The 22307-nt window shown below is 43.4% G+C and overlaps 1 protein-coding gene across 1 annotated transcript in view; it reads left to right on the forward strand.

Annotated features, from left to right (window-relative positions):
• Positions 1–22307, forward strand: part of LOC140732660 (dynein axonemal heavy chain 6-like) — a 549473-nt gene that overhangs the window by 348739 nt on the left and 178427 nt on the right. The window contains 6 exon segments of the mRNA XM_073055353.1: positions 2227–2367; positions 3094–3261; positions 14424–14594; positions 18210–18377; positions 21108–21197; positions 21645–21842. Of these exon segments, the coding sequence (XP_072911454.1) occupies positions 2227–2367; positions 3094–3261; positions 14424–14594; positions 18210–18377; positions 21108–21197; positions 21645–21842 (936 nt within the window).

Here is a 22307-nt window from a genome sequence, read left to right on the forward strand (position 1 = left end):
TAGTGGCACTGTTTAAGAGTCATCTGGACAGGTACTTGAATAAGTAGGAAATAGAGTATGTGGAATTAAAGCAGGCAAGTGGGATTAGTCATTGGTTGGCATAGGTACAATGGGTTGAAAGATACATTGGGGTAGATTAGATGTGGCTTTCAGCCCATTGTGGCACTGTCAGGTCAAAAGAAAAACTACCATTCTATTCCCACTTTCTAGCACTGGCTCCACAGCCCTGCAGGTCACAGTTCTTCAAGTACACACCCAAGTGTATAAAGTGGGGAGGTTCCATACCTCACCACCCTCTGGATGAAAATAAAATTCTCATCCTCCTTCCAAACCTTTTACCAGTTATGTTAAATCTATGCCTTCAAGTTTCTTGATTCTTCATTTAGGGAAATAGGCCTTCTGATTTCTTATTACTTGGCTCCTCATTATTCTACATCCCTCAGTAAGTTTCCCTTCAGCCTCTTCTGTTCCTAAAGAAACAACACCTACCCATCCAATCTCTCCTCAAAGCTAAAGTTTCTAATCATGCTAATACTATCATCCTTTCCTTGGCACCCTTCTCCAGTGCAAACACATCTGTAATGTGGTGACCAGAACTGTACAAGGTACTCAAGCTGTGGCCTGAGAACCATGTATGTAATTCAAAAATAATTATCATCATAGGGCTACCACAGTACATCTTTTAAGCCATCTTCTCTGCCTGTCCTGCTACCTCTAAGAATCTGTGAACATGTAATGTAAAGTCCCCATGTCTCTCTGCAGTTCCCACAATCCTCCAATGTACTGAATATTCCCTTGCTTTCTAGTACTTCCTAAATTCACTGAATTAATTTCAAATTCTCTGCCCAATTAACCAGGCCACCTACATCTTCTGCGAGTGTAGTGAAAAACTTACTTGCAGTTTCACAGGCACAGAGCATCAGTTAAGCAGCACTCAGAAGAAAAAAAAACATAAACTAAACATAACTGATACCCATGTTTTACAAGAAAGAACACAACTAAAACAAAAAAATGCCCATTGTAGTGCAGAGTGATCAGAGTATTGCTGTACTGAGGTAGTGAATAGGGTTATTCAGATTGCTTCAAGAACTGAATGGTTGAAGGGAAGCAGCTGTTAGCTGGCTGGATGATGGGAATCTTGGATGATAGATGCTGCCTTCTTGAGCTTCAGACTTTACCTTCGTCTAAATCATTAATATGTACAAAGAAAAGAGCTGAGTATTAAGCCTTGCAGAATCCCACGGATGACAGCTGTCAGTTACAAATGTTGACTTTTCTTGCAAGGTCTATGGAGCAAATGGGACTAACTCAGTTAGGCAGCTTGGTTGGCAGAGATTAGTTGGGCCAAAGGGCCTATTTCTGTGCTGTTTGGCTATATGAATCAATGACTCTGGAGGTAGGAAAGTCTTGGTGCAACTTTTATACGTGATTGGGTGAGATCATGTACAGTTGTGGTCTCTGTATTTAAGAAAGGATGTGCTTATGGTGGAGGCAGTGGAGAATAGATTCATTGGGTTGACTTCAAGATAAACGGGTTGATGAATGAAAAGTGGTTGAACAAATTGGGCTGAAACCCATTGGAATTTAGAAGAAGGTGAGGGGATTTTATCATAACATCTCATTATGAGGAGTCTGACAGGGTGGGTGCTGAGAGGATGTTACTCCTGTTGGGGGTATCTAGAACCAGGGACCACAGATTTAGAGTAAGGACCGTCCATTTAAATTGTAAGTGAGGAGGAACTTTCTCTCTCAAAAGGTGATAAATCTGAAATTCTCTGTCCCAGAGACTAGTAATTAATTGATTTACAAACATTTGATTTACACATTGCTGTTCTAACACCATTGATTCTTTTTGGGACTTCTGTTTCCAAGTTAGAAAGCTGCTTTTCAACTTAACTCCCCCCACCCTCATCACAAAGCATTGTATCAAAATATATTTCACCCATACTTTTTGATTTATGAAATATGGACACACATTTTCCAAGAGGACATCCCTATAGGAAACAATTACTGTGAAGCCCTGTGGAACCCCAGTGGTATCTTTACATTCTCAAACACACTCAACAACTATCACTGTCCATCACCAAGCCAGATTTCAGTCCCTTGAATGCATGGGTTTTATGGTCACCAGTGGCCCCTTACTGTGAGTTGTGTGCAGGATGTTCAGGTTGATTGCTGGTGTCTCACCATGTCTTTCCTGCTCTTTCCGCTCTGGCCCACACCAAGCAAGTGGAGGATTTGACCCTGGTGGCAGCATGTGCACCTCCGGGTGGTGCACGGAGTGAGCTCAGTCAACGTTTGCTCAAACATTTCTGCACCTTCACCCTGCCTCAGCCCTCAACCAAGTCAATGCAGCACATCTTCCAGGTAAGTGCTTGATCCTGCAGGGAACAGGTTAGACACAGGTTCCATCACTCTCCTGGACAGGGACAGCGTGGATTAGATACAAACTGAAGCTCTCTGTAGCATACATCAAGATATGGATTATACACAGAGTGAAGCTCCATCTGCACAGTCCCATCACACACTCCCAGGGCAGGAACAGCACAGGTTAGACACAAACTGAAGCTCCCTCAATGCTGTCCTGTCAAAGCAGACAATGAGGCCATAAGATATAGAAGCAGAATTAGGCCATTCAGTCCATCAAGTCTACTCCATCATTCAATAATGACTGATTGTTTTTTAAAACCCCATTTTCTCACTTTCTCCTCAAAAGCCTTAAGCCTCTTACCAATCATGAACTGATCAATCTCTGTATTAAATACACCCAACAGCTTGACTTCCACAACCCTCTGTGGCAATGAATTCCACAGATTCACCACTTTCTGGCTAAAGCAGGGTCTCAATGAGGAACATTAATAATTTCTCTGTCCCACAGACCCATTGAGTTCTACCAGCAGATTGATTGTTGCTGTCTCTAGACTCACCTGTCACTTACTCTCACTGCAGTGACAGAATAGGGTATTAGGTACAGTGTAAAGCTCCCTCTATACTATCCCAACAAACTGTTCCAGAGCATCCTAGTGACAGGTTTAGAATCCATATGGTCAGTTTATGAATTTTGGTACTCTCTTGGAATTCTTGTTTCCTCAGGTTAAAGTTGGCTGTTATCTGGAGAGCCATAACTTCATGCCAGTTGTCCAGAACTGCAGGAAGCAGTTGGTATCCACTGCGATTAGCATGTATTACAAAATGTCTTTGTACATGCTGCCCACGCCAGTCAATCCCCATTACACATTCAACATGCGAGATTTGGTGAAGGTAAGGTCTCCTACACTGTCAGTCCATCATATTTAGCCTAAATCAGACTCCAATTTGGCATTTATTTTGCATGTGTGCGTATCCATGTATGCCAGTGTGTATATTCACAAGTGAGCATGGTTGTTACAGCTCAATATTTATGTCCTACTCTATGCTGCTGACATGAAACTTGGTGGAGAAAAACACCATGAAGAGTGTGCAGAAAGTTACAAGTAGGTTCAGCATGTGGAAATAAGATTGAATATGGCAATTTTTAATTTCATTCAAGGGAAGTGGGCTTCACAGGCTGAGTCTACATTTATTTGTCCATCCCAAGTTGCCCTTGAGAATGTAGCCGTGGACTGCCTTCTTGAACTGCTGCAGTCCTTAAGATGTAGGTATCCCCACAATGCTGATAGGCAAGGAGTTCCAGGACCTTAACCCAGTGATGGTGAAGGAACCAATGTATCGGGATAGTACGGTTCCATGTGAGCAGTTCCACAAGCTTTGGCTGTCCTTGTAGCTGGTAGAGATGGAGGCTTTGGAAAGTGTCTTAGCAAGCTGCTGTAGTTCATCCTGTAATGGTACAGATTGCTGCCACGGTGCATCAGTGGTGGAGTGAGTGGATAGTTTGGGATGGGTTGCTATGTCCTGTATGGTGTCAAGTCACTTGAGAGTTGTTGAAGCTGCATTTGTCCAGACAAATTGCGAGTGTTTTGCTGCGCTCCTGACTCGAGCTTTCTATATGGTAGACAGGCTTTGGGGAGTTAAGAGGTGAATTACTCGCTTCAAGATTCTACTGGATTCCTAGCCTCTGACTTGCTCTTGTAGACCATCATAACTTCAGTGATCTGGGTTCAGTTTCTACTTCCATTGCTGTGTGGAGGTTGCATGTATTTCCCAGAGTGTTCTAGTTTTCTCCCACATCCTAAGATTTCAAAGTCTTGCTTTTGGCAAGTTAATTGGTTATAGTGAATCACCTCTCATGTGAATGGTAAGAAAATAATGGTGGTGTAAGAGAGAATGGTGAGAGGATATAGTGTATCTCTGGATTCACATCACCTGGCTGGTAGCTGGATGTTTAAAAGTAGGTGAGTAAATTGGCTATAGGGAAATGGCACACAAGAGGAGTTGAGGCCATCACAGAGTCACACAGTATAGAAATAGGTCCTTTGACCCAACTGATCCATGCTGAACAAAATGCATCTAATCTGGTTCTATTTGCCAGCATTTGGCCCAAAACCACCTACATCTTTCCAATTCATATACCTGTCCAAATATCTTTTGCCTCAAGTACTTACTCTACATAGACACCATGCTATATGGGGGGAAAAGTTGCCCCTGAAAGTTCTATAAAATGGTTTCCTTCTTACCGTAAATCTATACCCTCTAATTCTCCATAATTTCCACTATCTCCAATGGGATCCCACCACCAAGCACAATTCTCCCTACCTCCCCACCCCGCCGCCCACTTTCTGCTTTCCACAAGGATCACTCCTTATGTGGCTCACTTCTCCATTCATCCCTCCCCACTGATCTCCTTCCTGGCTCTTACCCTTGCAAGTGGAACATGGAACAAGTGCCACACCTGCCCCTACACCTCTTCCCTCACTATAATTCAGGGGCCCAAACAGCCTTTTCAGGTGAGGTGATACTTCGCCTGTGTTTTTTTGTGGTCATCTACAGTATCCAGTGCTCCTGTGGCAGAGTGAGCAAATTTGAACAGAAATGTGGCCTCACCTAACCTCCGAATTCTTGTACTGAATGCTCTGATTGATGAAGACCAGCATGCTAAAAACCCTTCTTCACCATCCCATCTACCCACTTACTTTCATTGAACTGTGTATTTGTACTCCAAAGTTCTTCTATTCTGTAACACACCCCAGGGTCCTGCTGTGAAAGTCCTACATGGATCTGACTTTTCTAAAATGCAACAGCTTGCGCATAAGAGTTAAACTCCATTTACTATTCCTTGGCCCACTTAATCAGATTTAGATTAAGATTTATTTATCACATGTACATCAAAACATACAGTGAAATGTACCCGCTAACACACTCAGGTCTCCAACCTCCAGTCTCTGGCACAGACTCACAAACTTGTAAACATCAGATCTCCAATCTCCAATCTCTGGCACAAACTCACCCTTTAGCTCTGGACACATCAATTTCGGTCATCGACCTTTCAGTCTTTCTACCTCCTGACTTGCTGAGCTCTGGACTTTGACCTTTGGCTTTGCCCTCTGAACTTTGCTGACATCAGAGTATTGACATCAGGACTTGCTGATCACAAGTCTGACCTTCAGGCCTCGACTTCAGGACTCGCTAGTCACAGATTTGACTTTCAGGCCTCGACCAACCCAAAGTCCAGAATTGTTGACTTTCTACCACTGAGTATCTGGGCCTCAAAATCTGGACTCACATGGACCTCTAATCCTGATGGCCTGGAGGAGTGGGTGGTGTAACCATCCCTCATGATCCCATATGGATCTCCAAATCGCTCAGCTGATCAAAATCCCAAAATTTATGATAAAAACCTTTTCTTTGTCCATTGTACCATCATCCTCAAACTTACTAATCATGCCTTCTACATTCTTATCCATATCATGGATTCAGATGATACAGCACTGACCACTGGCATACCATGAGTTACAGGCCTCGAGTCCAAGAAACAACCTTCCATCATCACTTCTGCTTTCTACCACCAAGCCAACTGTGTATCCAATTTAGCCAGCTCTCCCTGGATTCCATGTGATCTACCTTCCAAAGCAGCGTACCATGTGGAACCTTATCCAAAGCCTTACCAAAGTTCATATAAACCACATCTACCACACTTTCCTCATCAACTTTCCTGGTCACATCACCAAAACTTCTTATCAAGTTTATAAGCATGATCTCCCATGTACAAAGCCATGCTGACTACCCCTAATCAACTCTTGTCTTTCCAGATTATCTCTCAAAATCTTCTCTAGTAAATTGCCTACCATAGATAAGACCATAAAACACAGGAGTAGAATTAGACCATTTGACCCATCGAATATCCTCTGCCATTCCATCTTGGCTGATTTATTATCTCTGTCATCCTCCTTTCTCTTGCCTCCTTCCTGTAACCTTTAGTGCCCCGAATAATCAAGAACCTATCAATCTTCATTTAAAATATAGTCAATGACTTGGACTCCACAGCTGTCTGTGGCAAAAATCCCACAGATTTACCACCCTCTGGCTAAAGAATTTCTCCACATCTTTGTTCCAAATGGACGTCCCTCTATTCTGAGGCTATGCCCTCTGGTGCTAGACTTTAAAATCTAACCGAAGGCAACTAAAAAGTCATAAGAAGGGAAAAGATGAAACATGAGAGCAACTCACCAATATAAAGCAGGATACTAAAGGTGTTTACAGTTATATAAAGAATGAAAGGGAGGTGGGGGTTGATATTGGACCACTGGAAAATGATGCTGGTGAGGTAATAATGGAGGACAAAGAAATGGCGGATGAACTTAATGAGTACTTTGCATCAGTATTCACTGTGGAAAATACTAGTAGTGTGCCAGAGGTCTCATGAGTGTCAGGGAGCAGGACTGACTGTCATTGCTATTACAAAGGAAAAAGTTCTAGGCAAACTGAAAGATCTTAAGGTGGATAAGTCACCTGGACTAGATGGAGTACATCCCAGAGTCCTGAGAGAGGTTGCTGAAGAGATAACGGATGCGTTGGTCATGATCTTTCAACAATCACTTGATTTTGGCATGGTTCCAGAGGACTGTAAAATTGCAACTGTCACTCCACTCTTTAAGAAGGGAGGAAGGCAAAAGAGAGGAAATTATAGGCCAGTTAGCCTAACAGTGTTTGGGAAAGTGCTGGAGTCTATTATTAAGGATGAGGTTTCGGGGTACTTGGAGACTAATGATAAAATAAGTCAAAGTCAGCATGGTTTCTGTCAAGGAAAATCTTGCCTGACAGATCTGTTAGAATTCCTTGATGAAGTAACAAGCAGGGTGGACAAAAGAGAGGCAGTGGATTTTCAGAAGGCTTTTGATAAGGTGCCACACATGAAGCAGCTTACAAGATAAAATCCTGTGGTGTTACAGGAAGGATACCGGTATGGATAGTAGAGGAATGACTAACAGACAGGAGTCAGCGAGGAGGAATAAAGGGGACCTTTTCTGGTTGACTGCCAGTGACTAGTGGGAAATGTATGATAATGCATTTTTGTAAAAGGGACAATAGAGCAGACTGTTATCTAAATGGGGAGAAAATTCAAACATCAGAGGTGCAAATGGACTTAGGAGTCTTCGTGCAAGATTCCCAGAAGGTTTACATGTTGGATCTGTGGTAAAGAAGGCAAGTGCAATGTTGGCGTTCATTTCAAGGGGAGTAGAACATAAAAACAAGGAGATAATGCTAAGGCTTTATATAGACACTAGTCAGGCTGCACTTGGAGTATTGTCAACATTTTTGGCTCCATATCCCAGAAAGGATGTGTTGTTATTGGAGACGGTCTAGAGGAGGTTCACGAGGATGATTCCGGGGATGAAGGTGTTAACATATGAGGAGCATTTGTCAGCTTTGGGCCTGTACTCATTGGAATTTAGAAGAATGTGGGCTGATCTCATTGAAACCTAGTAAATGTTGAAAGGACTAGATAAGGTGGATGTGGAGAGGATGTTTCCTCTGCTGGGAGTATCCAGAACTAGAAGGCACAATCTCAAAATTGAGGGGCGACCTTTTAGAATAGAGGTGAGGAGGAATTTTTTAGCCAGAGAGTAGTGAATCTGTTTAATACTCTGCCACAGACTGCGGTGGAGACCAAGTCTGTGGTTATATTTAAAGTGCAAGTTGATAGTTTTCTGATTGGTCAGGGCTTCAAAGGATACGGTGAGAAGTCAGGTGCATAGTGTTAAGTGGGATCTGGGATCAGCCATCTAGAATGGCAGAGCAGACTCAATGGGCTGAATGGCCTATTTCTGCTCCTATGTCTTATGGTCTAAGTCCCTTTGCACCTATATTTTTTGATTTTTTTTCCCCATTTAGAAAATAATCTGTCTTTATTACTTTCTGTTAAAGAGCATAACTATACACTTCCCTACACTATATTCCATCTGCCGTTTCTTAGCCTATTTTCCCAATCTGTCCAAGTCTTTCTGAAGACCCTCTGCTTCCTCAACACTACCTGGCTCTTCCCTATCTTTGTATCATCTGAAATCCTGGCCACAAAGCCATAAATTCTGTCATCCAAATCATTGACATACAATGTGAAAAGAAGTGGTGTCAACACCGATGCCTACAGTACACCACCAGTCACCAGCAGTCAACCAGAATAGGCTCCCTTTATTCCCACTCTTTACATCCTCCAGGTTAGCCAATCTTCTACTCATGATAGATAGATAGATAGATACTTTATTCATCCCCATGGGGAAATTCAACATTTTTTCCAATGTCCCATACACTTATTGTAGCAAAACTAATTACATACAATACTTAACTCAGTAAAAATATGATATGCATCTAAAATCACCCTCTCAAAAAGCATTAATAATAGCTTTTTAAAAGTTCTTATGTAGTTTACTTAAATACACTGAGTCCTAACCCCGGCACTTTAACATATCTTACTCCTGGCGGTTGAATTGTAAAGCCGAATGGCATTGGGGAGTATTGATCTCTTCATCCTGTCTGAGGAGCATTGCATCGATAGCAACCTGTCGCTGAAACTGCTTCTCTGTCTCTGGATGGTGCTATGTAGAGGATGTTCAGAGTTTTCCATAATTGACCGTAGCCTACTCAGCGCCCTTCGCTCTGCTACCGATGTTATACTCTCCAGTACTTTGCCCACGACAGAGCCCGCCTCCCTTACCAGCTTATTAAGACGTGAGGAGTCCCTCTTCTTAATGCTGCCTCCCCAACACGCCACCACAAAGAAGAGGGCGCTCTCCACAACTGACCTATAGAACATCTTCAGCATCTCACTACAAACATTGAATGACGCCAACCTTCTAAGGAAGTACAGTCGACTCTGTGCCTTCCTGCACAAGGCATCTGTGTTGGCAGTCCAGTCTAGCTTCTCGTCTAACTGTACTCCCAGATACTTGTAGGTCTTAACCTGCTCCACACATTCTCCATTAATGATCACTGGCTCCATATGAGGCCTAGATCTCCTAAAGTCCACCACCATCTCCTTGGTCTTGGTGATATTGAGACGCAGGTAGTTTGAGTTGCACCATATCACAAAGTCCTGTATCAGTTTCCTATACTCTTCCTCCTGTCCATTCCTGACACACCCCACTATGGCCGTGTCATCAGCGAACTTCTGCACATGGCAGGACTCCAAGTTATATTGGAAGTCTGATGTGTACAGGGTGAACAGGACCGGAGAGAGCACGGTCCCCTGCGGCGCTCCTGTGCTGCCTGTACCTTTCCTGTAATACTTGGGCTGTTACGTGGTTTAGCAGCCTCATGTGCGCCAATTGTTAAAGTCCTTCTGAGAATCCAAGTAAACACCATCCACTGACTCTCCTTTGTCTACCCTGCCTTTTATATCCTCAAAGGACTCCAGAAGATGTTAGACTTACTGGTCTTTCACTTACAGGCATTTTATTTGACATCCTTCTTAAATAAAGGCATAACATGCACTCTAAACTCTGAAAACCTCTTGCAGAAGTGTCTTGATAACATTGAGTACAAGGTTGTTTCTGCGACACCACTCATCAAGCTGATTTATCTCACTCCCATATGCCAATCAACTGGTGGAAATGTTCAAAGGCATCTTCAATCTCTCACTGCTACAGTTGGAGGTTTCTGTCTGCTTTAAACAGATGGCAATCATACCAGTGCCCAAGAAGATCAGGGTGAGCTGCCTCAATAACTATCATCCAGTGGCACACATATCTACTGTAATGAAGCACGTTCGGAGGTTGGTCATGGCTAGAATCAACTCCTGTCTTAGCAAGGACCTGAACCTGCTGCAATTTGCCTATCACAATAGGTCTACAGTGGATGCAATCTTACTGGTTCTCTGCTTGGTCTTGGATCACCTGGACAATAGTATTGCTTGCATTAGGCTACAGTTATTGACTACAGCTCAGTGTTCAACACAATTGTACCCTCAGTTCTAATCAAAAAACTCTAAAATTCGGACTTCTGTACCTCCCTCTGCAACTGGATCCTTGACTTGCTTACTGGGAGACAGTCTGTGCGGATTGGAAATACATCTCTTCCTCAGTGACAGTCAACACTGGTGCACCTCAAGGATGCATGCTTAGCCCACTGCTCTACTCCTCCTACATCCACAACTGTACAGGCACAGTTCAACCGTCTTCTATAATTTTTTCCAGCGACACGATTATTGGCAGAATTTCAGATAGTGACAAGGAGGCATACAGGAGCAAGATAGGTCAGCTGGTTCAGCTATAATCTACACAAAGTCATCAAGGCAGTGAAATGCCAATACAGGGACAAGATCCAGACACAAATCTCCACCAACAACTTATGGCAAGGTCTGCACACCACCGCAGACTTCAAAGCTAAACACAGTGGTGCTGCCAACATCCCTGCCTCTCCCTGATGAGCTAAATCTTTTTTACACTTGATTCGATATTGCCAACACTGAGCCCCTGAGGAGAGCTGCTGATGCAACCTGCACCTTGGTCATCTCTGAGACTGACGTATGCAGATGTTTCCAACGAGTGGACAGCTAGAAGGCTGCAGGACCAGACGGCATCCCAGGATGGGTACTCAGAGTGTGCACGGCACAACTGGTTGGTGTGCTTGCAGACATTTTTAATCTCTCCCTCTCCCATGTAGAGTGCCCTCCTGCTTCAAAACATCCACCATTGTCCCTGTACCTAAAAAGACCAAGGTAACATGTTTGAACGACTGGCATCCTGTTGCGCTCATCTCAATAATAAGCAATTGCTTTGAAAGGCTGGTCAAGATTACATCTGTAGCATGCTGCCACACACACTGGACCCCTTACAATTTGCCTATCAACACAACCGATCGATAGGTGTCACAATAGCCACAGCTCTACACCATCCTTACACATCAGGAGATGAGGGATGCTGTTCTTGGACTACAGTTCAGCATTCAACACCATAATTCCTTCCAAGTTTGACAAGAAGCTCAGAGACCTCAGCCTTCACCCTGCCTTGTGCAGCTGGATCCTGGACTTCCAGTCAGATCACTGGCAGGTGGTAAGAGTAGACTCCCTCACCTCTGTTCCTCTGACCCTCAACACCGGCACCCATTCCCAGGGCTGTGTCCTAAGCCCCCTCCTTTACTCTCTGTACACCCATGACTGTGTGACCACCCACAGCTCCAATCTGCTAATTAAGTTTGCAGATGATACTACATTGATAGGCCTATTCTCAAATAATAACGAGGCACTCTACAGAGAGAGAAGTCATCACCCTGACACAGTGGTGTCAAGAAAACAACCTCTCCCTCGATGTCACAAAAACAAAGGAGCTGGTTGTGGATTACAGGAGGAGCAGAGACAGGCGTCAATGGATCTGGGCTTGAGAGGGTGAACAGCTTTAAATTCCTTAGTATACACATCATGGAGGACTTCACTTGGTCTATACATACTGGCTGCGTGCTGAGAAAAACACAACAGCACCTTTTTCAACTCAGGCAGTTGAAGAAGTTCAGTATGAGTCCCCAAATCCTAATGACTTTCTACAGGGCTTAATTGAGAGCATCCTGACTGGCTGCATCACTACCTAGTATGGGAACTGTACTTACCTCAACTGCCGGACTCTGCAAAGAGTGGTGCAGACAGCCCAGTGCATCTGTGGATTGTGAACTTCCCACTACTCTGGACATTTACAATGACAAGTGTGTAAAAAGGGCCTGAAGGATCATTGGGGATCCAAGTCACCTCAACCACAAACTGCTCCAGATGCTACCATCCAGGAAACGGTACCACGGCATTAAAGCCAGGACCAACAGACTGATTAATTCACACTGACACAATTGTATTTCTAAGCTATATTAACTGTTCCATTGTATATCTTACTATACATATTATTTATTACAAATTACTATAATTTGTACATTGCACATTCAGACGGAGATGTAATGTAAAGATTTTTACTCCTCATCTATGTGAAGGATGTAAGAAATAAAGTCAATTCAATACAATTCAGTACTCAACATTATTAAGACCTAAGAATTGATTGTGGACTTCAGGATGGTAAGACAAGGGAACACACACCAGTACTCAACGAGGTATCAGAAATGGAAAGTGTGAGGAGCTTCAAGTTCCTGGGTTCAACATCTTTGAGGAGCTATCTTGGGCCCACCATATTGATGTAATTACAAAGCAGGCATGAGAGTGGCTACATTTCATTTGGAATTTGAGAAGAGTTGGTATGTCACCAAAGACACTTGCAGAAAGTTGTGAGCTCAGCCAGCTCCATCATGGGCACTAGCCTCCCCAGCATCAAGGACACCTTCAAAAAGAAATGTATCAAAAATGCGGCAGCCATGATAATATTAATTGTTTGGGCAGGCTTGAAGTGCTTGCTGACCCATCTCTGTTCCTATTTTCTTGTATTCTTCTTTACAGTGAAGGCTGAGGTTGATAGGATTGCCATATGCTCAAAGGGCCAAATTGCCTCCATCTGTGTGAGAATATGAGAAATCCCAGTCCTTGGATATTGTTGTAGAAGTTCCTTAGTTCAGAACCTGCTCCAACCATCTTCAGCTGCCAAATCAATCACCTTCATTCACAAGTGAGGCTGTCTGCTCATGATTGTCGAATGTTTAGTTCCCTTCCCAACTCCTCTACAAATGAAGCAATTGATGCCTATTTGGACAATATTCAGGAATGGGTGGAAAAGCGTCAGGTAGCATTTGTCCTGCGGATCGGATCTAAACACCTATCCTTAACATACAATGGCATATTCATCACCAAGTGGGATGTGGACCAAATACAGGCAATTGGAACTCAGTCATTAGACAGCTTGGTCAGCACAAATAAGTTGAGCCAAAGGGCCACCTTCTGTGCTGTATAGCTCCTGATGAAGGGTCTCGGCCCAAAACGTCGACAGTGCTTCTCCTTATAGATGCTGCCTGGCCTGCTGTGTTCCACCAGCATTTTGTGTATGCTGTATAGCTCTATGACTTTGTGAGTCCCCACTATAAATATTGACCAAAAACTCAGCTGGGCTAGCCACTTAAATACTGTAGCTACAATATATCAATTAAGGCAACTGGTCTTGCTGTGTTGTCTAGAAGATGTTTCGCCACTCATCCAAGAGGCTTCTTCAGTTCTGATCCATGGTGGGTAGTTTTCCAGCTTATAAACTCTGTGTGTTGTTTAAATGTATAGCAATCACATGAGGGTTGTCTTCTTCCTGTGTATTTAGAGCAACAAGTACTGCTGTAGTTCAAAAAGGAGACTCGCCCTCAACTTCTCAAGGGATGAACATAAATACTGACTTTCTCAGTGACACCCAAATAGCAGAAGGTGGATACATTTTAAAAAAGATGTGAGGTTACTTAGGTTTTAATACAGTGAGGGATCCGGATTGGTGGTTCATGAGATACAAGTACAACAAGTAATTAGAAGGCTGACCTTTTGTTGATCTTTACTGCACAGAGATTCCTGAAGAAACCTAAGTCTTGTTATGACAGCACAGGGCTTTTCTGAGACTTCAATTGGATCTCTGTCATGTACCTTGGACTCAGTGCAGTGTCAATTCAACATATTAATTCCAAGAATGAAGTGGTTGTTCCCTAAAGAATCAAAGACTAGTGGAAAGTGGAATTGAGGAAAGTGTGAGCACTGAGAGATTGATGGGGTAACTGTTCTTCCTGTCTGATAGAGAAATGGAGATTAAACACTCATCACAGTTCTGCAAACATGCTCTGTGGATGTCCATAGACGGCAGTGTAAGGGGTGAGATCAAGCATCAAGTATTATACATGCAAAATATAGGGACTGAGCAAGGAAATGAATGAGGCAGTGGATCAGCTTGGTCTCATTGAATGATGGGCACATACCCAACTCCTGCTTTTCTTCCTTGTATTTGTGTATACATGCATGCGTGATGTATGTGTGTATCTGTGTGTGCAGGATGGTGTTTGTGTCCATGTGTGTGTGGATATGTGTATGCTTCTGTGTATGTCATATGGGCCTTTCATTTACATGTGACATCTGTGAAGAGCAGTTGCTGATCTCTCTGCAGGTGATTGATGGCCTACTTCGAGCTGACAACACAGACATTGTCTCCAAAAACAAGGCAATGGTTCTCTTTGCACACGAGGTGACCAGAGTTTTCCATGATCGGCTCAGTAATACAAAGGATAGGCAGATGTTTTATAACTTCCTCTCGGATGATCTCCACAACTACTTCAAGGTGAGCAGGAAAACAAAAAGCCACATTTCAAGTTGAGCAGGGAGGGATCAGGTGCAAATAGTGAACTCAGGAGAGCTGGGAGAGAATAGTTAAGACAGATTGGGGCCAAGATTGCTATGTTGATAATCTGATGAGCCATCTGGTTGATAGGTTATCGAAGGTTATTAATTAAAGTAATATAAAAGCTGTAGGACATACCGAGGTCAGCCCATGCTAATTGAGAGAGAAATTCTGAGCCAATTATCACAGATGAATGACCTGCAGGAGAACTGACCATGCAAGATACTGCAGATGTTGGTATCTGGAACTGGAATCGGAATTGGTTTATTACTATCGTATGTACCAAGAAACAATAAAGCTTGTCCTACAAACTGTTTGTCCAAATTAATTCATTACACAGTGCATTGAGGCAGTACAAGGTAAAACAATAACGGAATACAGTATAAAGTGTAACTGCTACAGACAAAGTGTAGTGCTGATAGAAAATGATGAGGAAAGTCATAACTACATAGATTGTGAGGTCAAGCGTCTAGGTACTATCTATTATACAAGTCTTATAGTAGTCTTATAATCAATAGTCTTATAATACGGTAGAAGCTGAACTTCAGTCAATTGATGTATGTTTTCAAGATTTTGTGTCTTCTGTCCAGTGAGAGGGGGAGAAAAAGAATGTTTGGGGAGGGTAGGAACTTTGATTACATCAGCTGTTTTTTACTGAGGTAGCAAGATTTATAGACAGAGTCCATGGAGGGCAGATTAGTTTCTGTAATGTGCTGAGCTGTGTCTACAGCTCTGCAGTTTCTTGTAATCTCAGGCAGAACAATGGCCATACAAGCCATAATGTATCTGGATAAAAATGTCACAGCGGTGCTCAGACAGGGCAGAATGGAGATCTCATCTAGTGAGGCATTATAGGTAGAAGTGAGGAATAAGAAAAGTATGCCTATATTAATAGAATTAGATTATAGACCTCCCAACAGTCCGCAGAATTTAGACAACAACTGTAGAGGTATCACAGATTGCTGCAAAAAACAAGCTTGTGATAGTAGATGATTTTAACTTTACACATATTGAGTGGGACTCCCATACTGTAAAATGGCTGGATGGGAAAGAATTAGTCAAATGTTTCCTTAATCAGTACATAGAAGTGCCAACTAGAGAGAGTGCAATACTAGATCTGCTATTAGGGAATAAGACAGGGCAGGTGACAGATGTTTTATGTAGGGGAACACTTTGCATCTAGTGATCATAATGTCCTGATATTTTAACTGGAGAAAGGATATTTTGATGGCATCAGAAAGGATCTAGCAAGTGTGGATTGGAACAGGCTGTTTTCTGGCAAAGGTGTACTTGGTAAGTGGGAGGCCTTCAAAAGTGAAGTTTGGGAGTACAGAGTTTGTATGTTCCTGTCAGAATAAAAGGCAAGGAAATAAAGGTTTAGGGAACCTTGGTTTTTGAGGGATATTGAGACCCTGGTTGAGAAAAAGGAGGTGCACAGTGGGTATAGGCAGGAAGGAACAAATGAGGTACTTGAGTATAAGAAATGTAAGAAGATATGTAAGGAAATTTTTTTTTGTGTGTGTGTCATACTCTGCCAGAGCCTCGGCGACCACTTTTTTTTCAATTGCTTGTCTTGGAGGAAAAATTCTGTGAGTGGTCCCCCACGTCCTTCTTACAGCGTAGTTGTTTTTTTTTACGAGGCCGAGTTGCAAGCTCGACACTCAACCCGCATGGATGGAAAGCATGTCCGGGAGCGGCCCAACTGGGTTCGAACTCGGGAACCTTCGCTCCGGAGTCCGATGCTGATGTCTCTGCACCACCAGCCGGACACATAAGGAAATTAGGAGCACTTAAATATGGCATGAGGTTGCTTTATCAGACAAGGTGAAGGAGAATCCTAAGGGCTTCTACAGATATATTGATGCACCATCAATAACTCACTCTGAGACGTAAGAAGCGAGATATCGGCTTTTATTGACTGGAAGAATAAACAACACTACATCCTGGGGAAAATGAGCAAGAGCAGCAGCCCACAGTTGCCTTTATACAGGGGTCTGTGGGAGGAGCCACAGGAGCAGTCAGCAGGGGTCTGTGGGAGGAGCCACAGGAGCAGTCAGACAGGTATATCTAGTTCACCACATATATTAAGAGCAAAAGAATAGCCAGAGACAAAACTTGTTCTCTAGAAGATCAGAGTGGATACCTATGCTTGGAAGCTGAAAGAGATGGGGGAGATGTTAAATGGATTTTTTGCATCTGTATTTACTCAGGAGACGGACACAGAGTCTATAGAAGTGAGAAAAAGCAGCAGTGAGGTAATGGCCCTACACAGCTACATACACAGAGGAGGTGTTTGCTGTCTTTAGGCAAATTATGATGGATAAATCCCCAGAGCCTGACAAGGTGTTCCTTCAGACCCCAAGGGAGGTTCGTGCAGAAACTGCAGGGGCCTTAGCAGAGATATTTAAACCATCCTTAGCCAAGGGTGAACTGCCAGAGGATTGTTAACATTGTTCTGTTGTTTAAGGAAGGCTCTAGAAATAAGTCAGGATATTATAGGCTGGTGAGCCTGACATCAGTAGAGTCATAAGACCATAGAGTCAAAAAACACAACAGCACAGAAACAGGCCCTGAGATGAAACATTTCACCTTTCATCCTTAACCCATGACCTCTAATTCTAGTCTCACCCAACCTTATTATGAAAAACCTGCTTGCATTTATCCTGTCTATCTATTCCCCTCATAATTTTATATATATCTTATCAAATCTCCCCTCAATATTCTATGTTCTAGGGCATAAAGTCCTAAAATATTCAACCTTTCTCTATAACTCAGGTCCTCAAGTCCTGGCAACATCCTTGTAAATTTTCTCTGCACTCTTTCAATCTTGTAAAAATCTTTCCTGTAGGTAGATAGACAGGACTTACCACACAAAAAGCCACGTTGACTATCCCTAATCAGTCTGTCTATCCAAATACTTATAATCGGGTCCTTTAATATACCTTTCAGTAACTTTTCCATTACTGATGAAAAGTTTAAGGGGAATATGAGGGGGGGACTTCATCTCTCAGAGGGTGGTAAGAGTGTGAAATGAACTGTCAGTGCAAGTGATGGATGTAGATTTGATTTCAACATTTAAGAGCAATTTGGACAGGTACATAGATGGGAGGGATATGGAGGGCTATGATCTGGACACAGGTCAATGAGACTAGGCAGATTAATGATTCGGTATGGACTAGATGGGCCAAAGGGCCTGCTCCTGTGCTGTAGTGCTCTATAACTCTATAAAGTGTTACAGATTACAGAGAAAGTACAGGCAGGCAACAATGTGGAAGAGCTACGATGAGGTAAACTTAGAGTTCTTGAGTTCATCTTTATCATACAAAATGTCCACTCAAGAGTCTTATGACAGCAGGATAGAAGCTGACCTTGAGCCTCGTAGTGCATGAATATTCAGATGGGCTGCACCTTCCAGGGTTGCTGATACTCTTAATGCCCTGGTTCCTTCTCATTCCTGCTCAAGGTCTACCAGATGCTGGCTATAACTAGGTTCTGATTGACAGAGTGTCAGTGTGGGTGGACTACCTTACCTGTGCCCTGTCTTCACTCCTGTAGAGCAAATTGAGTCCAGCTGATCTGATTGATAGCTGCTTCTTGTTTGGTGACTTCCTGGATCTGCAAGCGTCTAGCAACAGCAGAGTTTACCAACAGATCACAGACTGGGCCAGACTGGAATCGGTCTTGGAGCAGTACCACCTGAGGCAGAGCCTAGGGAATACGAAGGTAAGATTGGAGAATGTCAGCACCCTCCCATCAGCATGGCTGGATGGTACGCCAAAGGTCAGTCACTTTGAGATTCTCTTCCCCCATCCCAATCTGGGCCATGTAAAAGTGTAGATCCTGTTCCACATAACCCCTGTACTGTACCTTGTAGATCCCATTCCACACATTGTAAGTGCTGGATCCTGTACAATGTACATCCTCTAGAGTGCAGCACCTGTACTGTGCAGATCCAGTACTATGTAGTCATTCCTGTACTGTGCAGTACCTGTACTGTGCAGATCCAGTACTATGTAGTCATTCCTGTACTGTGCAGTACCTGTACTGTGCAGATCCAGTACTATGTAGTCATTCCTGTACTGTGCAGTACCTGTACTGTGCAGATCCAGTACTATGTAGTCATTCCTGTACTGTGCAGTACCTGTACTGTGCAGATCCAGTACTATGTAGTCATTCCTGTACTGTGCAGTACCTGTACTGTGCAGATCCAGTACTATGTAGTCATTCCTGTACTGTGCAGTACCTGTACTGTGCAGATCCAGTACTATGTAGTCATTCCTGTACTGTGCAGTACCTGTACTGTGCAGATCCAGTACTATGTAGTCATTCCTGTACTGTGCAGTACCTGTACTGTGCAGATCCAGTACTATGTAGTCATTCCTGTACTGTGCAGTACCTGTACTGTGCAGATCCAGTACTATGTAGTCATTCCTGTACTGTGCAGTACCTGTACTGTGCAGATCCAGTACTATGTAGTCATTCCTGTACTGTGCAGTACCTGTACTGTGCAGATCCAGTACTATGTAGTCATTCCTGTACTGTGCAGTACCTCTACAGTGTGGATCCTGCAGTGTGTAGACTCCATATAATGCAGCAACTGTACTGAGAATTTCCTGTTTGGCAAAACACCTATAATGCATACAGTAGCTCACGTATTACACAGCCTGTGTATGTGTAGTTTCAATAGCATGTATGAATTTTCATTTTCCTGTTCTATGCTGCACCATCACAGGGTACTTTCTGTAGTAACGCATACAAAATGTTGGAGGAACTCGGCAGCCAGACAGCATCAATAGAGAGGACTTCCTGATGAAGGGTCTCAGCCTGAAACAGTTTACTCCTCTCCAGTGATGCTGAATGACCAGCTGAGTTCCTCCTGCATTTTATGTGTGTTACGCTGGAGTTGCAGAACCTGCAGAGTGTCTTGTGTTTATAGTATACTCTCTGTACTGTGCAGCACCAGTGCTGTATATTTTGTGTACTGTACAGCACTTGTGCTAAGTACTTACAGTACCATGCAGCATGTGTACTGGTTCTTCTCATAGCACTTACTATGTGTTCTCTGTGGATTTCATACAGAACAGTACACGTACTGTATTGCATTCCTGTACCACTTAGCACCTGAACTGTGTACTTTCTATATTGCTCAGTGCTTGTACTGTGTACTGTACACTATATTTCCTGTCCAGCCCATCACCTTTATTATATAGTTTCTATATTGCTCAATATCATACTATGTAATTCCTCATCACACAGCACCTGTACTTTGTAGTTCATGTTCTGTGTAATACTTGTATCATTTATTCCCTGTTAAGTACAGCATCTGTACCATGCAGTGGCTAACTACATAAGTGCTGTTTGGTATAACCCCTGCATTGTTCAAAATTCAAAGTACATATATTATTTAAGTATGAGGCTATATACAACCTAGAGATTCGTCTCCTTTCGGGCCACCACAAAACAAAAAATCCAGTAGAACCCATTAGAAAAGACCGTCAAACACCCAATGTGCTAGGGAAAAATAAACAAATTGTGCAAACGTTACAAGTAAGCAAATAACATTCAGAATTGAAGTTCATGAAAATGAGTCTACAGCCATGAAACCAGTCATCACTACAGCCAGTCCAGGAGCTCATTAGTTGCAGGTCACAGCCTCAGTTCAGAGCAGAGACGAGTAAATCTCGCGGAGCAGTGAGCTGAATGCCAGCCCATCCCTCCCCTCTGGCCCCAACACCCTGACCTTTTCAATCTGGCCCAGTGCTTAAATTGACCAAACCTTGCTCTCAGACCCAGGCCTCACTGCTTTGATAAGTTCTTGGGCCCAGGCCCCACTGCCTCAACTGAGCCTGTACCCAACCATTCTGATCTGGCCCAGTGCTTACATCGACCAAACAGTGGGTCATTCCTTAGTCTTGGGCCCGAACTCTGCTGCCTCGACTCTGCCTCACTTCGATATTGCCACTTCAAATCATCTCCAAGTCCATTCCAGCAATGACCAAATATTGGCTCATTCCCTACTCTTGGACCCAGGCCTGGGCCCTGCCACTTCAATTTGGCCCAAACCCACTATGCAGCGACGATCCTGCATCTTTGAGACTTCAGTTCACACTGCAAAAATGGGAAGTCGTACAGTACAGGCAGTTCAAAAGCTCAGCTCCAAAAGGGAAGTTACAGACTATTGTTCACAGTGATTGTTTCTAAGAAAAAATGTGATTAATGAAGTAGTTAATAGTTTTGTTTGCTGCCAGTGCTTCACCAGCCCCATCCTGAACAGGAATACAAGTCAAGTAAGTTGTGTTTTGTGCAGTACCTGCCCTGCATAGTTTCTATTCTGCACGGTACCTATACTATTTACATCCTGTTCTGTACATCACTTGTACTCTGGGCTGTATAGTGCTTGTGTTGCACAGACAGCAGTTCCATTGGCTCTAATAATGTGTGTTTTCCACCAAGGTCACTCCGCCTGTGTTCTTCAAGGAGGCAGTGGAGCACATCGTCAGAGCTGTTCGGGTCTTCACCCAGCCCAGCGGCTACCTCATGATGGTACACATCTCCCTCCCCCTGTCACTGTTCACCCTTAATTCCTTGTTTTCTACTCTCACTCTGTCTCTCCCTTTCTTACATTGTCTTTCTTCCTCTCTTACATTATCTCTCCTCACACTCTTCCCCCTGTACTGTGTCTCTCTCCCTCTGTCATACTGTCTGTCTGTCTCTCTCCATTGTATTTTTCTCCCCTATCACAGTCTCTCTCTATCTTTCTCTCTTACCCACTCTAACATCTCTCTCCCCATCTCTCACAGTCTACCCCATACACACTCTCACCCCCATCGTCTCCTCCACTCACATTGTGCCTTCCTGCCTCTCTCACACTCTCTACCTCTCTTTATCCCCACTCGTACTCCTCTCATACTGTGTTTTTCCAAACATGAAGCCTTGCTCAGTGAGTTCTAACAAGGGATTTCTGTCCTGTTTGTGGTTTTCATGGAACAGGTTGGCTTGGACAGCACTGGCAAGATAACCAACTCCTCCCTGGCCTGTTACATAGCAGACTGTGAGCTCTTCACACTCTCCATCGGGCATAATTATAACCACAGTGACTTCAGAGAGGACCTGAAGAGAGTCTTCAAGCAGACTGGTGTCCATGGAGTCAACACTGTCCTCTTGCTGACAGATTTTGACCTCCTCCAGGTAAGAAAAGCAGAAAAGGATTTGTTACCCATCAGAGCCCTTCAGTCTGAGGATTAAACTTAATGTGGGCAGAGAAGAAAGTTATCTAAGGCAACAATTGTATCTTGATCAACTGGGCCAATTGGATGAGGTATGTCAGACGGATTCAGGTAAATGTGTTGCATTTTGGGAAGGCAACTCAGGGCAGGGCTTGCACAGTAACTGGTAGGGCCCTGGAAACTGTCGTAAAACAGAGAGCCCTAGTGGTGCAGGTGCATCATTCCCTGAAAGTTGTAGCACAGGGTTAGGCAATGTTGTGAAAAGGGCATTTGGCATGCTTACCCTTATTGGTCGGAATATTGAGTTGGGACATCTTGTACAAAATGTTGGTAAAGCCACATTTGGTCTACTGTGTATAGTTCTGATTATCTTGCTATAGGAAGGATGTCATGAAACTAGAGATGCTGCCAAAACAATTTGTGTGAT

This window comes from Hemitrygon akajei, chromosome 9 (genome assembly GCF_048418815.1).
Source record: "Hemitrygon akajei chromosome 9, sHemAka1.3, whole genome shotgun sequence".
NCBI classification, from domain to species: domain Eukaryota; kingdom Metazoa; phylum Chordata; class Chondrichthyes; order Myliobatiformes; family Dasyatidae; genus Hemitrygon; species Hemitrygon akajei.